Below are 14,081 nucleotides of genomic sequence, written 5' to 3'. Positions count from 1 at the left end.
TCTATTAGCTTGCTTTTTCAGCTGGATACATACACTCTGAAAATCGCAGAATTACAGAAGTGGTAGGGTTGGAAGGGACCTCTGGAGATCATCCAGTCCAACCCTCCTACCAAGGCAGGGTCACCTACGGCAGGTGACACAGGAACGTGTCCAGGTGGGTTTTGAATGTCTCCAGAGAGGGAGTCTCCACAAGCCCCCTGGGCAGCCTGTTCAGTGCTCTGCCAATCTCAATGTAAAGTTCTTCACGCTGAGGTGAAACTTCTTGTGTTTTAGTTTATGGCCACTACTCTTTGTCCTGTCGCTGGGCAATGCCAGAAGGAGCCTGGCACCATCCTCTTGGCACCCACCTTTGAGATATTTATGTGTATTGATGAGATCCCCTCTCACTCTTCTCTCCCCTAGACTAAACAAGCCCAGCTCCTGTAGTCTCTCCTTGCAAGAGAGATGCTCCAGTCCCCTTAAATCATTTTTGTGGTGCTCTGCTGGATCTCTCTAGTATAAGAAGTAAGTGTGACTACAAACATATTCAATAACCAAATCAAACACTTGTTCTGTTTTCTTTATATACTTACATTTTATTACAGACTAATATGAAACCATCTCAATATTCATACTAGAATTACTGTAATTACTTGTGAGCAAACTTAAACCAGTCTTGAATGTTTATATTTATTGCAAGCAGATTTGTATCTCCTGCTTATATATTCTACATAAGGATTCAAAATATGGCTGAATATAAACAAGTTATATTTGGTTGTCTACAGAAACAAAAGTTAAAAATAGTACTGAAAAGAAACTTTACAGTAATGTATTCACACATTGACTCTTCAAATCAAATAAATGAAGTAGTATAGGATAATCTGAATATTAGATTTGAAGGCTGATTTATTTTCAAATAAATGCACCTAAAATTGTTCAATTAAAAATAAGTGTCAGTATTTGGTGCTGATGACTACAGACATCTTTAATGTTTAAAGCACAGATAACTACTCCAGCCCCACAGAGCAACTTTCGCAGATTCTACTTTACATTAGATCATGAAAGAACCTCTAAAATGCAAAGTGTACATAGCACAGAATTTATGCCCAAGACAATGCAGACTGAAATCTTGTGAATTTTCGTAAGATAAAAAATTAAAGCTATATAAACTGATTTTTTTATTATTCTGTAAAGTAGAATCATGTATGTTTTCACTTTTGTAATACTTTCACAAATTTCCATTAAAGCTTTTTTAACAGAGACAGTAGCATGAGCATAAGGATCCCACTGGCTTCCAAAAGAAAAGTAGTGCAGCTCCTCAATTAAGCTATTTTTTTCCTCTTATTTTTGCAAGCCAGTTTGGTCAAGACAAACAGGCTAATGCAAGCAAGAAAGTAAACTGTAAGCTTTTACATTAAGTGGCTGAACAAACAATTATTGTACATGGTAAAACAAAAAAAAATCTTTTGCCACAAGCCACTGCAGGAATATATGAGCTTCTGTGGCCAAAAAGCTTGAAATATTTTCTAAGTCTTCACATACATTTGGTTAGCGCTTACCAGTTTCAAGACATTTATAGAAGCAGATATGGAGACATTAATGCTGTTAAAGCTGCAACAATTTAAACGAGGCAAGTTAGAAGGTTACACAGATTTTTAGACTTTTCCTTTTTTTTTCTTCATACTTAAAAATCTGTCTCCTCTCAGTGTCCCACCCATTACAAATCACTCTAATGCATTTTGATCTAATTTATATTTTTTCATCTTTTTATCTTTTGCAGTAAAACTCCCAAGTTAACACCTGGTGCAGTGGACTAGGTTTACCTGGCAATAGTAACAGGGACTGAAGCAAAAACACATCAAGTGAAGCCAAGTTGATGTTTTATGTTCATTTCATTAAACAGTCTATTTTAACAAACAAACAGCACCAACTTTTAAAGGTAAAAGTATTGCTAAATCAAAGCAGAAACTTCCACTTAAATTGAAGCATTCTTTCTCTTCCAAATAATGACATGGTGAACTAAAATTTCCTCAAACAGGTATACAGGTGTTTCAGCCTGAACAATGTTGTCAACAATATCTAAGTGTAGGGCTACATGAAGTTTGCAATGAACTGCTTTGTTAGTAGGCAGAACAGGAATGCAGCATTTTCAAAAACATCAAGCAAAAATTTCCTTATTTAAGGCTAAAAGATGGAACTCACAAAGTAAAAAAGCAGGAGGTTTTATTGAGTAAAAAAGCTAGCAGTTATAATATAGGACTGCAAGTACAGCGCTCTAATCGCTTATACCACAAATCCCAACAAAACATCAATAACTTGGGTGAGACTCAGAGCAACAGACCTGTATTTCTAATTTGACATTCATTAGAATTTTAACATTCAGCCACAACTCCACTCTAAGCTAAATTTAAGTGGCCAAAACTTATAGTTATAAAAAAAGCCTTCAAAACATATACTTAAAAAAAAATAGAAATGGTGTGTTAACAAATGTATGCGTAAAACAGATTTATAAATAGCTACAGTATGAAAAATATTTCAGTGCAAAGGCAATTTTAAGATTTCTAAAAAATACATTACAAATAATTTGTTAACTACACACAAGAAATTTGTCACTGCTACTGGTATAAAATGTATACCCATATTAATTTCTTAAAAATATATACACCAGTGTTTTATGTAGGGGACGGTTCTAACTGACCAACATTCAAGTCTGTAATGGCAAGTATATGTACACACACCCACACGTGTATGTATTTCAAAATGCTACTGCTATAAGAACATTCTTTGAAACTTAAAAGTGCTATATGTTAAATGATAAAAAACCTTTATCTGTGGTGCTCACTGTGAGGCTTTAAAATTCTGTTATCTTTGGTATACTGAAGATTTCATAACTCACTTTACAATCTCTGCTTGACCCAGGGCATTTTAATAATAAATCACTGTTTAATACAAAAACTGCTCAAAATACTGTGAGGAACATTTCCTAGTAAGTTGATTTCTCTTTCATTATAAAGTAAAGTAGTAAGTAAACTTATGTTGCCTCCATTTTTTCTTGTTAAATCACAAAAAGGGAAATAACTTTTCTCTGCCACCCTTGTCCATGTGAAAGACAACTAACAATGTCATGGCCAGGTCTTCCAATAAAAGCTGCAGGTCTGATTCCAAATATTTTGTTTTCACACTGAAATGAATTTTTAGGTAAATTCCTCACAGAGGTGTTGAATGAGGATGGCTATTGACCAGTTGTAACCACTAAGCTGAAATTGACTGAAATTGGGTTACTCCTTCACATATTTTTGCACCCCAAAATAAAACACTGGACTAAAGAAACAACACAAGGATGCAGCTAATAGTTGAATTACTGCAAGGTAATGTTTATGTAGCAGAGAAAACAGAAGTGCAAGTTGGCTGTCATTCTTAAGGGAATTCAAACAGAATCCTTGCAAACTAGTTTCTATATCCCAACTGTGGTTCAACTGTTAGTCAACAGTTGTGTCGCCTCGTGGGGTGCTTGCAAAAGCTAACAGTTGTGTGCTTTGTAATACATCTACCAAGCCCATTAGCCAGTATCTAACCATACATGCACACACACAAAAAAAAATCAAAATTAAGAGGATGAATCAAGACAGTAAAAGATGCTCATCCAGAAAAACAGCTTTTCTTCTTTTACGGAAAAAACACCCAAAAAACTGTGTCAAAAAATCTAAGTATATATAATACTTTCTGCTGTATATATTTTACAATCATAGGGATATGAAGTGAGAACACCAGGTAATGTGCATCTTTGACAAATTCAAAGATGTTTTAGGCAAAATGCTTACATTCATTTTAAAAGTAGATACCAACATTGGTGATATTGACCTATTTAACAGCCAACTTGACTTCATATTGTGTGTGCATACTCTACACAAGGATTGTTTTGCCTATCTTGCTACAGGGGAAAACTAACCAAAACCATACATAGCCCTGATTTGGCCACTTACAAGGAAGTGAACATTAGAGAGTGTTTCTTGAAAGCAGATTTGCACAGAGGAAACACCAGTTTGTTCTACAGAAAGAGCAAAGAAAGAAAAAAGGACAAAGGAAGATCAGAAACAGCATTTGTTAAATATGCTTTAGGAGAATTTCATTTGAGATAACTGAGACAATTGCTCCTGGCTGAAAATTAAAACTGTTTATCTTAAAATGTAGGTCACTGACTGAAATTATGCACTTCAAGTAACAAAGAAAATCACTAAAGATGACAGAAGTAGTAAATACACAGAAGTCTTGACATAGGATGAAAATAATTTTTAGTGCTACCATTCTCACAGTACCAGACTGTGCAGATTGTTCATTGCTCCAGTAATTCAAAACATAAAAAGAGGCCTATTGGCCTGGAAGGGTTCATACTTCTAGCTCTTGATCCTGTTTGTCTCAACACTACCTCAGACAGCGAAAGCCACATATAGTTTAATATGTTTCTGTGACATGTCTGTTTCCTGAAAAAATAAATAAACAAAACCACAGTTTTTAAAGGCTTGACTTGGTGTTCTTTCATATGGACGTTTCCAAACCTGACCCACTGTAGTGGTAGCCTGCACTGGAACGGCAATGCTTATTTGAGTAGCCAAAGACAGATGGAAGTACTGAATAATCAATGCCTCTCCACTGCGTAAACATCGCTTTTTTAGAATGAGAATTAGACCTTCTTGCTGGGGAATTGCTGCAGTCACTGCTCCTGTATCTTGGGCTTTTCAGACAGGCAAGAGGTGTAAACTCCGAGATGTGCTCCCGACAGTGCCTCGATGCATTCTGTTAAAGGGAAAAAAAAGAAACAAATACAGAGTAAATAGACAATCTTGGAACCAAGGGTATAGAATTGTTTTCTTTCATAGAACCACTGTCCCCTTGGTGTAATAATACCTTTCCCTAGATCACCACTCTGGCTACTTGTTTCGTATGAATGTATAATCCCTTGTGTTGCTTTGCAATCAACCAGTTTCAACATGATTAGTTTTATATTAAAACCTACAGAACGAGCCATGATTTTACACTTAACTTCTAAACCTAATAATGAGCTCCTTAGAGAAGAGAAGACACAGAGGCCTGCCTTCAAATAGAAGTGTTTTAAATCAAGGTTATGTTTCATTTTGGAATTTCTGCCTAAACTTATGTAGAATTTTAAGACAGGACAGATTCAAGTACTTTGCCCTGTACTTCCAAAGAGAGGAAATTCTTTACAGTCAGTTTGTGCTAACAGACGAAGGTTCCAGAGCTCAATGCACTTGCTTTGTACTTCTAAGCGGTATTGAATTTTAGACTTGCTTAGGTTACATGTAGCATCTATACAGGCAATTTATACTGTACATCTCAATACTATCTTGGTCTAATTGCCCATTAAAATTTATCCTTCTCACATAATCACTCCACACTCTGGCAGAATTGCCACTTCCGTTCAGGAAATGCTCAGGACTACAGAACACCACAGCTGCGTGACAAGAGTCTGGACATGTGCACAAACTGAAAACTAGCACAGCCCTTTCCCCAGTAAGTTTATAAAATTCCTTTCACTAAATGCAGATACAATTTACAGGTATAGAGGTCTGGAGGTTTTGTGATGGTGTCTAATATATAAATGCATTATAAACATGGTTCAAAGCAATGTTATTAATCTCTCCATGAATGCTATATAAATCAGTTAAACCTCTATTCTTAATCACCACCTTCTTCCCTGTTAATCAGAACACAGTAGCAAAAGGACAAAAATCACAAAGTAAATATTAATAATGTAGCTTAAAGAACTTTGGCTGCAATGTAACATGACACTAATGCCAATCTCAAGCTTGAAATACTACTCTTGCATAACCTAGACCAATCTGAAAGCTCTCTTAAAAAGAAACTCTTGGAAAGGTCACAAAACTATACTAAACTGTTCACCACAGTGAGGCCTGGGTTCTTTCAAACACATATAGACCAAATAGCAACATAAAAATCAGGTAACAGATTAGCAGATTTGCTTTGGAAATCTGGGAGGGAATAGTCATGCTGTCTGGTAGCTAATTTTCCTATTCTTTTATCCAGAAAGTGAAGCATTTTAGTTACCATAGATAGTTCTGAAAATAAAATGGTTTTTTCCACACATGGCTTTGAGATAAGAGCCTTTACCAAGCCTGCAGCAAATCAAGGAAGTTGATGTTTTCTCCTACTACTTGTGTAACAGTCATTAAAAGTAAATTGGCTACTTTAGCTATCCTTCAGCTGCTTTAAAGTCCTACAGCACACAGAACACTTGACATTTGTCCTTTCTACATACTGCAAACTTTGCACGTTCACTTAGTTCTTCCTGTGCTACTTTTGGAGTCAGGAGAGCATGAAGGGACTGGAACAGCCACAGCATCCAGGTGGGAATCATGAGAGTCAAGAGTGTACCTCCTTAGTCTTTTGTGTAGTCAGTGGCATAGCAAGGAGATGATGTAAAGCAGAGAACTTCATTCTGCTGGCCTTAAGTTTGGGGAATTTAGTTCACTGCTTATGCTGCTGTCCCAGATATTCAGCTAAACTATCACACTTCTCTCTTGATCTGAGGCAGTGAGACAGCAATGCCCTGGTCTGTACAGAACTGTGGCAGACACTGTCAGATGCACAGCCCCAGTCTTCTGACCCAAGGTCCTATTCACAAATAACTTGCTGTGATTATCTTCACATGTTACCATCTGCATTTGGTCTATATACGTATTCAAGAACATGAAAGATGATGGATAAACTGCTCGTGGGTAAGAATTACCTCTGACTACGTGTTCTACACTGTGGTGTAATGTGAGAACACACTGCAATAATGACTGCAGCTCTTATAGAAGAAATGTCACACAACACCTATACATAATACAATGCATTTATAAGATATGAATATGGGTATATCTATTTATTGGTTTGCTTTACATGACTGAGTTTCTGAGACAAAAAGATCTTACCTGTAGCATGGAACATCTCTTGCAAAAACTATACTCTCCAAGTAAAACAATGATTTTGTATCAATACTGATAAAGTACATCAAAAACTCTGGAGGAAACAGTTGATTTTTAAATAGCACCAATAGAAATTAATCCAAATTGGCAACACGTACAGTACTGTTACCTAGCTTTGATCTAATTATGGCTCGGAAGGTGAAAGATTTCCTTCAAGAAGTGGCCCATCGCAGTTCGTCAGTGCATTTTGGGCTGTTTTATGTCTCATACTCTTCTGCAAGGATGAGGAAAAACAGTGAGACTCTTGCTGAATACAAGAAATGTGAATGAATTGTACCATTTGGTAACTGTTATAGCAAAGTCCTGTAAAAGTGATGGATTTTCTGACAGATTTAAAAAGGAAAGGTTATCCAAGTGTAAAACAAGGTTTCTATTTCTGGATCCTTAGATTAATCATTTGAGGGTGTTTTTAATTCCATTTCAAACTCTGTTAGAAAATTACTCAGAAAAGCACTAAACTGACTAAGTACTGTGTGTCCTGCCCCTCTAATAATAACTTGCACTGAATGGGAGAGGTGCCTTTGATATGACAAGGTCAAATTGATCCTACATTAAGGAGGGGACATCCCGCTTCACTACTCCCCAGAACAACCGGCACACTGAAGGGAGTGCCCCACACAGAGGTGATGGAGCGGTGCTAATAAAGGCTGGCTTACAGCTCAGTCATTACACTATGGGCAGAGAGGGCCGGGAGTTGCCAAGGAAACTTCTTCCACAGCATTCAAATATTGCAACAGCAAGATCCATTGCTTTGTTTCTACAGAGGAGGAGCCTGACACGTGACAAAGGCAGCAGTTTGCTGGTGAACACTTTTCTAGCGCCCAGTGCAGTTGCTCAACAGCAGCTAAGCCCACTAAAGAACAGAAGAATGATGAAAACCCAGAGAAGCTTCCCCAGGCAAAAGACCACTTCGGGTTTCCCCAGGTGCAGAAAAGGGTAAAGATCTTATAACATGGTTGATGGCCCAAGCTTGTGACTGAGTGAAAGCAAAGTTAAAAAATCATCAGTCAAAAACAAAGAGAAAAAGAAAAATATTTTGCAAAAAGGGATGAAAGTACAGAAGTCATTTGCAGCTCAGAAATTAAACACCTGGTATTTCAGCTACCAAATACTTGGAATTGCTGAAACACTGTCAATCAAAGTGAAAATTATAAAAATGGAAATAGGATTTAATTTACATTTTCCCTACAGAGCGGCTGAAATTCTGCTACTAATGAAAGAATAAAGTAAAAGAAAATACAATCAATGTAGATTGGATATATATATAAAAAAAATACTCTATTGCTTTTTAAAAGTTAAAGCTGAAACCTCGCAGCTGCACAACCACCAGTTAAAGCACAAAATTCAGTTTGTGTCATTGAGCCAGAGTTGCAGAGACTACAAGAAATAAGCAGATTTTGATCAAAATTACCAAAAGGCAACAGATTCCTCCAAAGCTTTTGCAGAAGTAATGTTTTAGCCCAAGAAAGACAACAGTTCATATGTATATATATATCAATATACATGCACACACATATATATACTTGTATGTACATATATGTATGTGTATCCACATACACATGTATATATATATATATATATATATATATATATATAAATCACAGAAAAGCTCTCTGAAAAAACCCAGAGCTATATTGTGGTATGTTTAACAACATCTGAATGTTAATGATCTTAAACAATCGCTCATCACACATTGGAATGACTCTCAAATAACTGAAAAATTTATAAGAGCTGCTTCAAAGGCTTTATGCATTCTTCTTGCCTGAGTAGAATTAATTTAGTAACCTGGGAAATGGTCACTAGTCCTGTGTTAATATTTTCAACTGTTCCCAAAGCCCTTTTGTTATAAAGAAAACAATATCACTTTTAGGAATGCAATAAATTTAAAAATAATTACTTATAAGCTCAGTTCAAATCAAGCCTAAGGCACTTAAGAGACAATTTTAGTCAGAATTGTCGATAGTGGAAAAAAAATGTATTTTCCCTCTGATTTACGCAAGTGCAGTATTTTATTTTATTTTATTGACTATATATTTTTGAGGGGGAAAGAAGGAAGAAATACATTTTTTATCCTAAATATTTAAGAAAGAAAGATATAAAATCTGAGGTGAAAACCAACAGTCTCTGAATATTAAGTAAAAACCAGTTTTCTTGCAGACTGTAGGGGAAACAAGATTTACTAGCATTTCTTCTACTTTTATATTAAATATGTCTAACTTTCAGATCTTGAGCTGTTTTCTTTCTAGAAAGAACATGGAATTTCATAAAAGGGAACATAAGGAAAGCTCAAAATGCACGCTTGAAAAAGAAAAAAAGTTGCATTTTCTAGCAGCAGAGAAGATACATTAATATATTCCAAAGACTGCTTAAGTGGTTTCCAGTACCACATTTTGTGTACTATGTACAACATCAGCCTATTCAGAATTATCACTTGTTGGTGTGGCCACCATCTTACTTATTCAGGTGTGCTGGAAACACAACATGCATTCATCTACATACAGATGATTAAAATGGGGACATAATAGTCATGGATTTCTGAGGCAGAAACAATCTGTAAAATGCAGCAAGAACACTAACAAAAATTGATAGTGACAGTGAGGGACTGTGACAACAATTCATACAATCTTTGAGATACACAGAAAGAAAAAACTATACTAAAAATATTCCTCAAATACTTGACATGAATCACAAATGGAGATAATGAGTATAGTAAAAACTTCTGATGATAAACTTTATAAAGTCCTTTGAATGAAATGGCCAAGCATGCAGAAAGGCAGAAAAAAAGTCACCTTTTGTTCCATTAGAAACTTAGACTGCTTGAAGTCTGAGAAAGCATAAAGATGGTGGACTGCTCAACAGAAAGGCACTGATGTTTAGTCTGATTTCCCCAGAAGATTGTAGGAAGCAACCGAACACATCATTTATGTTTAAAGCAAGGTAGCAGTTATTTAGACAAAGCAGATTGGAAGACAGGCAGAAGCAAAGAGAGGGAAGAAGAAACACAAGCAATATAACTGGTTAAAAGTCACAGATCTTCGATTAAATATTAAAAAAAAATAATATTGCCAGTGAAGAGGCCACAGTCTGCTTTACTATTGATTAATTTTCCATACTAATACACAATGTCTGTAAGAAATGCTACAATATCTTTGTTAGGGCTTTTTATTTACTAGCTTGTTTCTTTACCTTAACCCTTGCTCATTCTCTCTCTTTAGACTTTTTAAATTAACTATTCAGAATCTATACTGAGGTTAACTCCTTCCACAAGTAGCACATACGGCAAAGAGACATCTAAGATCTCCAAATGAAAAAACATTAAATACTAATCTGCCTAGGAATGCTTTCCTGCTATTCTTTATTCTTTGCTGAAGTGAGGCATTATTATAGCTGTACATTTTAGGAATATGAAACAGTGACAGAGAGTTTTACATTTGACACAGGGGTATTTTTTTCCTTGGTAGCAATGTTCTTTATTCCTTTCCTCTTAATGCAAAATACCTTAAACATCAAAATGCTACCTAATCCCATCTGTTGTTGGTAACTCATTCTTTGAACCTACTGGTGGCAGCTGATGGGCTGAAAAGGGCAAGGGCAGTAACATTAAGATTAAAGTTCAGCACCTCTACTGTCTTTCATGTTCTAACATAGATAATAAATAAAAGTTTACTGAGGTTAAAATACTAGAAACATTTTCTATTCATGTTCCCAGCATAGTACCATAGTTCCCCCATAGAACCTAGCTTCCTCTCCAGCCTTAGAAGAACTTGCATGTATTTACACAATCATTTCTCCTTTTGGGCTGATCAGATGAAAGGAGAGAATAGATACTAAAATCCTCTTCCCATTGGCACAGCAAGGCACATTTTTGTACAAATAATAGATAAGAACAGGCAAAATGTAAGTTGAAATACAAGAGGAAAAAATTATTAATAGGATATGAGTAAGTTTTAATGCATATGTTTCTATAACAGGTATCAGTATGTTATCAGATGTAAGTGCCTCTTAGCTACCCTTATGGAAATCCCCTTGCCCTTCTCCTCAAATCAAAGACCATGTAGCTGTCTCCCACCATCCTCATCAGCTGATTTCCCTTTGGTTGCTAGTATGGAGGCACAAGTGTTGCCCCAGGATTCAGGTTAACACCACCATGTAAATAACAGGCAGCTTCTTTCACCATATTGCTCAGACACCACAGATGGGGAACCTCTGCTCTAATCTTATCTCTGACCTTGGCCTAGGTGATTAGACACTTGTAATACCTAACCTAGGGTAAAAACCCTAACTTCACAAAGTAAAAGATGATTTACCTGGATTCTTTCTGTTGCTGTAGGCCACAACTGCCTGCAAAAGACCTTCTTCAGAACATCTGGAAGAAGGCTGACAGTTATGAGCAGAATTATACCCAGCCACGCAGGACCACTGGACAGCATTTGCATGAACACATAATACATCCTCTGATAATTGAGAAAAGGCCTGTGAGGAAAAAAGATAAAATAATTATTAAACTTTAATACACAAAAGAAAGGCTGACAGTATTAAATACAAGAATTATACCAGTGATAAAATACTTCAGGTTCAGTTTCCCAGTTAGTGGGAATCCATCCATCCCAGTCTTCTCAAAGAGAGAGCTAACCATGCATACCATCTGGAGATAACTACCTTCCTTTTGTCTTCCAGACTGCAGAAAATATCATTCTGTCCCTTCCCTGCCATAGTGTCTCTCCCTTGCAAAGATACATTAAGTTCATTCTTAATGTGTTTATGCTCTTCCATGTATCTTGCTCCAGCTATTTTCCACCTTTCTTCTTAGTGTCCCACCCACCATTCCCCTGGTCTTTGTTAAGGCACACTGCTTTGCATGTATCCTCAGAGTAAGGCTTGTTAACCACACTTACTTTCATACCTCTCAGGCTCCCCTAAGCATCTCTGATGCTTTCATGTTATGCTCCCCATCCTATTCACCACACAGTTATCTAACCACACTATTAATACCTTCTCTTCCCTATCTCCCTGTATCCCATGCAGTTTCATGATCATTAAAATGCCATCACTGTATGGTACTGGGAGCCAGAGGCCATAATCACTGAGAACCAAGATCAAGGGATTTTGCTGTAACACTGCACTGTAAAACCAGTAGGGCAATTTCCTGGCAGTTTTCAAAATTTGATAGTATTTGCATCCTAAAAAGCTAACTAAGACAAAATACACTTTTATATACACATAGTCATATCTCTAATGCACAGCAAGGCTTGTTGGAAAACATTATCTGGGAAAATGTCACTTCTGCAAAGTGATGCTGAAGAAACTGAGATTTGACCTACTAGAAAAAAGAGGCAGCTAAATATCCAAGGACTTAAGAGGTAGTTATTCATTTGCAAAAGACAAGCCAAACACAAATCCTTTCTCTAAATTAAATGGCATCTTAAACATCAAGCAATAGTAAGCCCCCTCCCTTCTGTCCCACAAAATACCCTGTATACAAAGCAGAATGACTCCAACAGTAGTTAAAAAGATGGCCTTGTAACTGGGAGCTCTACAAGTGTGAAACAAAATTTCCAGCTCCTGATGGTAATCAGGCACACCCATGAACTTAATTTGTTCAGACTTTATTTCCTTTCCAAAAAATTCAGTTTCAAGTACACAGAACTTTTAATAACAAAACCCCCCAACACTTTAAATTAGCTATGCACAAGAGTTATACTAATTCCTATAAAGCTTCTTACCAACATGAATAAGTAGATGATCAGACACCTACAGTAACTCCCCTTTGCTAAGTAAGGAGGCAAAGCAATGAGCTCAAACACAGGACTCTTAGACATCCACATCACTTCAATTTTGAATTCTGCTCCATGTCTCTAGTTTTGACTGCTAAAGCTAGCTTCCAAGACAAGCCCAGCAGGTAGGTGGGTAATCACCAAGTGCACAGATATACCTGTTCTGTGACATTTTGACTCAGAAAGGCAACATTGCCTCCTTGAACCTGCCCTTGGGCTGCTTTTGACTGACACTACTGAGATAAACTCAGTGGTAGTCTGGGGTCTGATATTCTCCTTGTACTCTTCTTTAAGAATATTTTAGCAGACATTCATTGATAGAAGAGCTGAACACTCTCCATTTAGCAATTATGATGTGTTTAAAATAGAGCTCTGCATTGTATAAAGGCTAAATTTAATTCTGTGACAAAAAGGTGAAATACAACTTTATGTTTCTGAAACAACTTTTGCAATGTAATTAATATTAAAGTTCATACCAAATAATTCCTCCCCAGAGCAGAGAAAAGACAATGTAGAATACCAGTGATCCCCAGATCACAAAGTGATTAATCCATGTCCAATAGTGTGTATCCAGTGCAAGCTGGAAAAAAAAAAATTATATGATGTTATTACTAACTAGACCCAACAAGAAATCCCAGCAGGAGATAAAACAGAATTATATCTTTTGAAAATAGGTAAGAATTCTACATAGAATTAGTTAAAAACATCTTTCAAGTTTGAGCACAGTTAAAAGGCACAGATAGCAAACTCTCCATTTAAAATAATAAAACAATGCATGGTGATAGAAAGAAACCAATATAAGTAACAATTGAAAAACAAGTTTTAAGAAAGTTTCAACAGATAAAATATAGCATACCTTACCTTAAATGTAACCGTGAACACAAGCACAGTAAACACCACTGTTCCAAAGGTCCAAGTTCCAAACACCTATAAAAAATGGCCCAAAGCAGTTATAGGCAATATTGTCCACTATGTTGTGAATTTTTCAGAATAAGTATCTTAAAACTTAGTATTACTTTGTATCATGAACTGACACTTGAGCAAAAACTGAATTTCTACATGATCTATCCAGTGCAAAGTGCTCTGGTTTCTTGGTCTGTATGTACATCCCTCAGATTTCACACAGACAGAAAAAGACCACAACCAATGCTCTGAACGTGAAGTTCACACATATATTTCCTAATAGAAATCAAGAATTAACAAATCACTGAGAATGGAAAATGAACTGTAGTCATATCATCAATCTTCTTGGATGTCATCTTTTTTCTGATTTCCCATCTCTGATGGATGTCCTTGGCATCCAACAATTTCTTGGAGGTTC

The 14,081-nt window shown here is 36.3% G+C and overlaps 1 protein-coding gene across 19 annotated transcripts in view; it reads right to left on the bottom strand.

Annotated features, from left to right (window-relative positions):
* Positions 1–554: 554 nt before the first annotated feature.
* The window catches only part of ATP11A (ATPase phospholipid transporting 11A), a 115,772-nt gene continuing 102,245 nt past the window's right edge, over positions 555–14,081 (bottom strand). For 8 of the 19 annotated variants that reach the window (XM_086880196.1, XM_086880197.1, XM_086880204.1 and 5 more), the window contains 4 exons: positions 13,622–13,687; positions 13,237–13,340; positions 11,294–11,459; positions 555–4,773 (listed from right to left, as the gene is read on the bottom strand). In XM_086880196.1, coding sequence (XP_086736322.1) covers positions 4,516–4,773; positions 11,294–11,459; positions 13,237–13,340; positions 13,622–13,687 — 594 coding nt within the window. In that variant the 3' untranslated portion in view covers positions 555–4,515. Of the gene's footprint in view, positions 4,774–7,084; positions 7,201–9,775; positions 9,865–11,293; positions 11,460–13,236; positions 13,341–13,621; positions 13,688–14,081 lie in introns of all 19 variants that reach the window. The other 11 variants (XM_086880200.1, XM_086880201.1, XM_086880209.1 and 8 more) reach the window with 3 other exon arrangements.

Source organism: Cyanistes caeruleus, chromosome 3 (assembly GCF_971803275.1).
Source record: "Cyanistes caeruleus chromosome 3, bCyaCae1.hap1.1, whole genome shotgun sequence".
Classification (NCBI taxonomy): Eukaryota; Metazoa; Chordata; class Aves; order Passeriformes; family Paridae; genus Cyanistes; species Cyanistes caeruleus.
The sequence above is the reverse complement of the archived record's forward strand: the minus strand, read 5'-3'. Positions and strand labels throughout refer to the sequence as shown.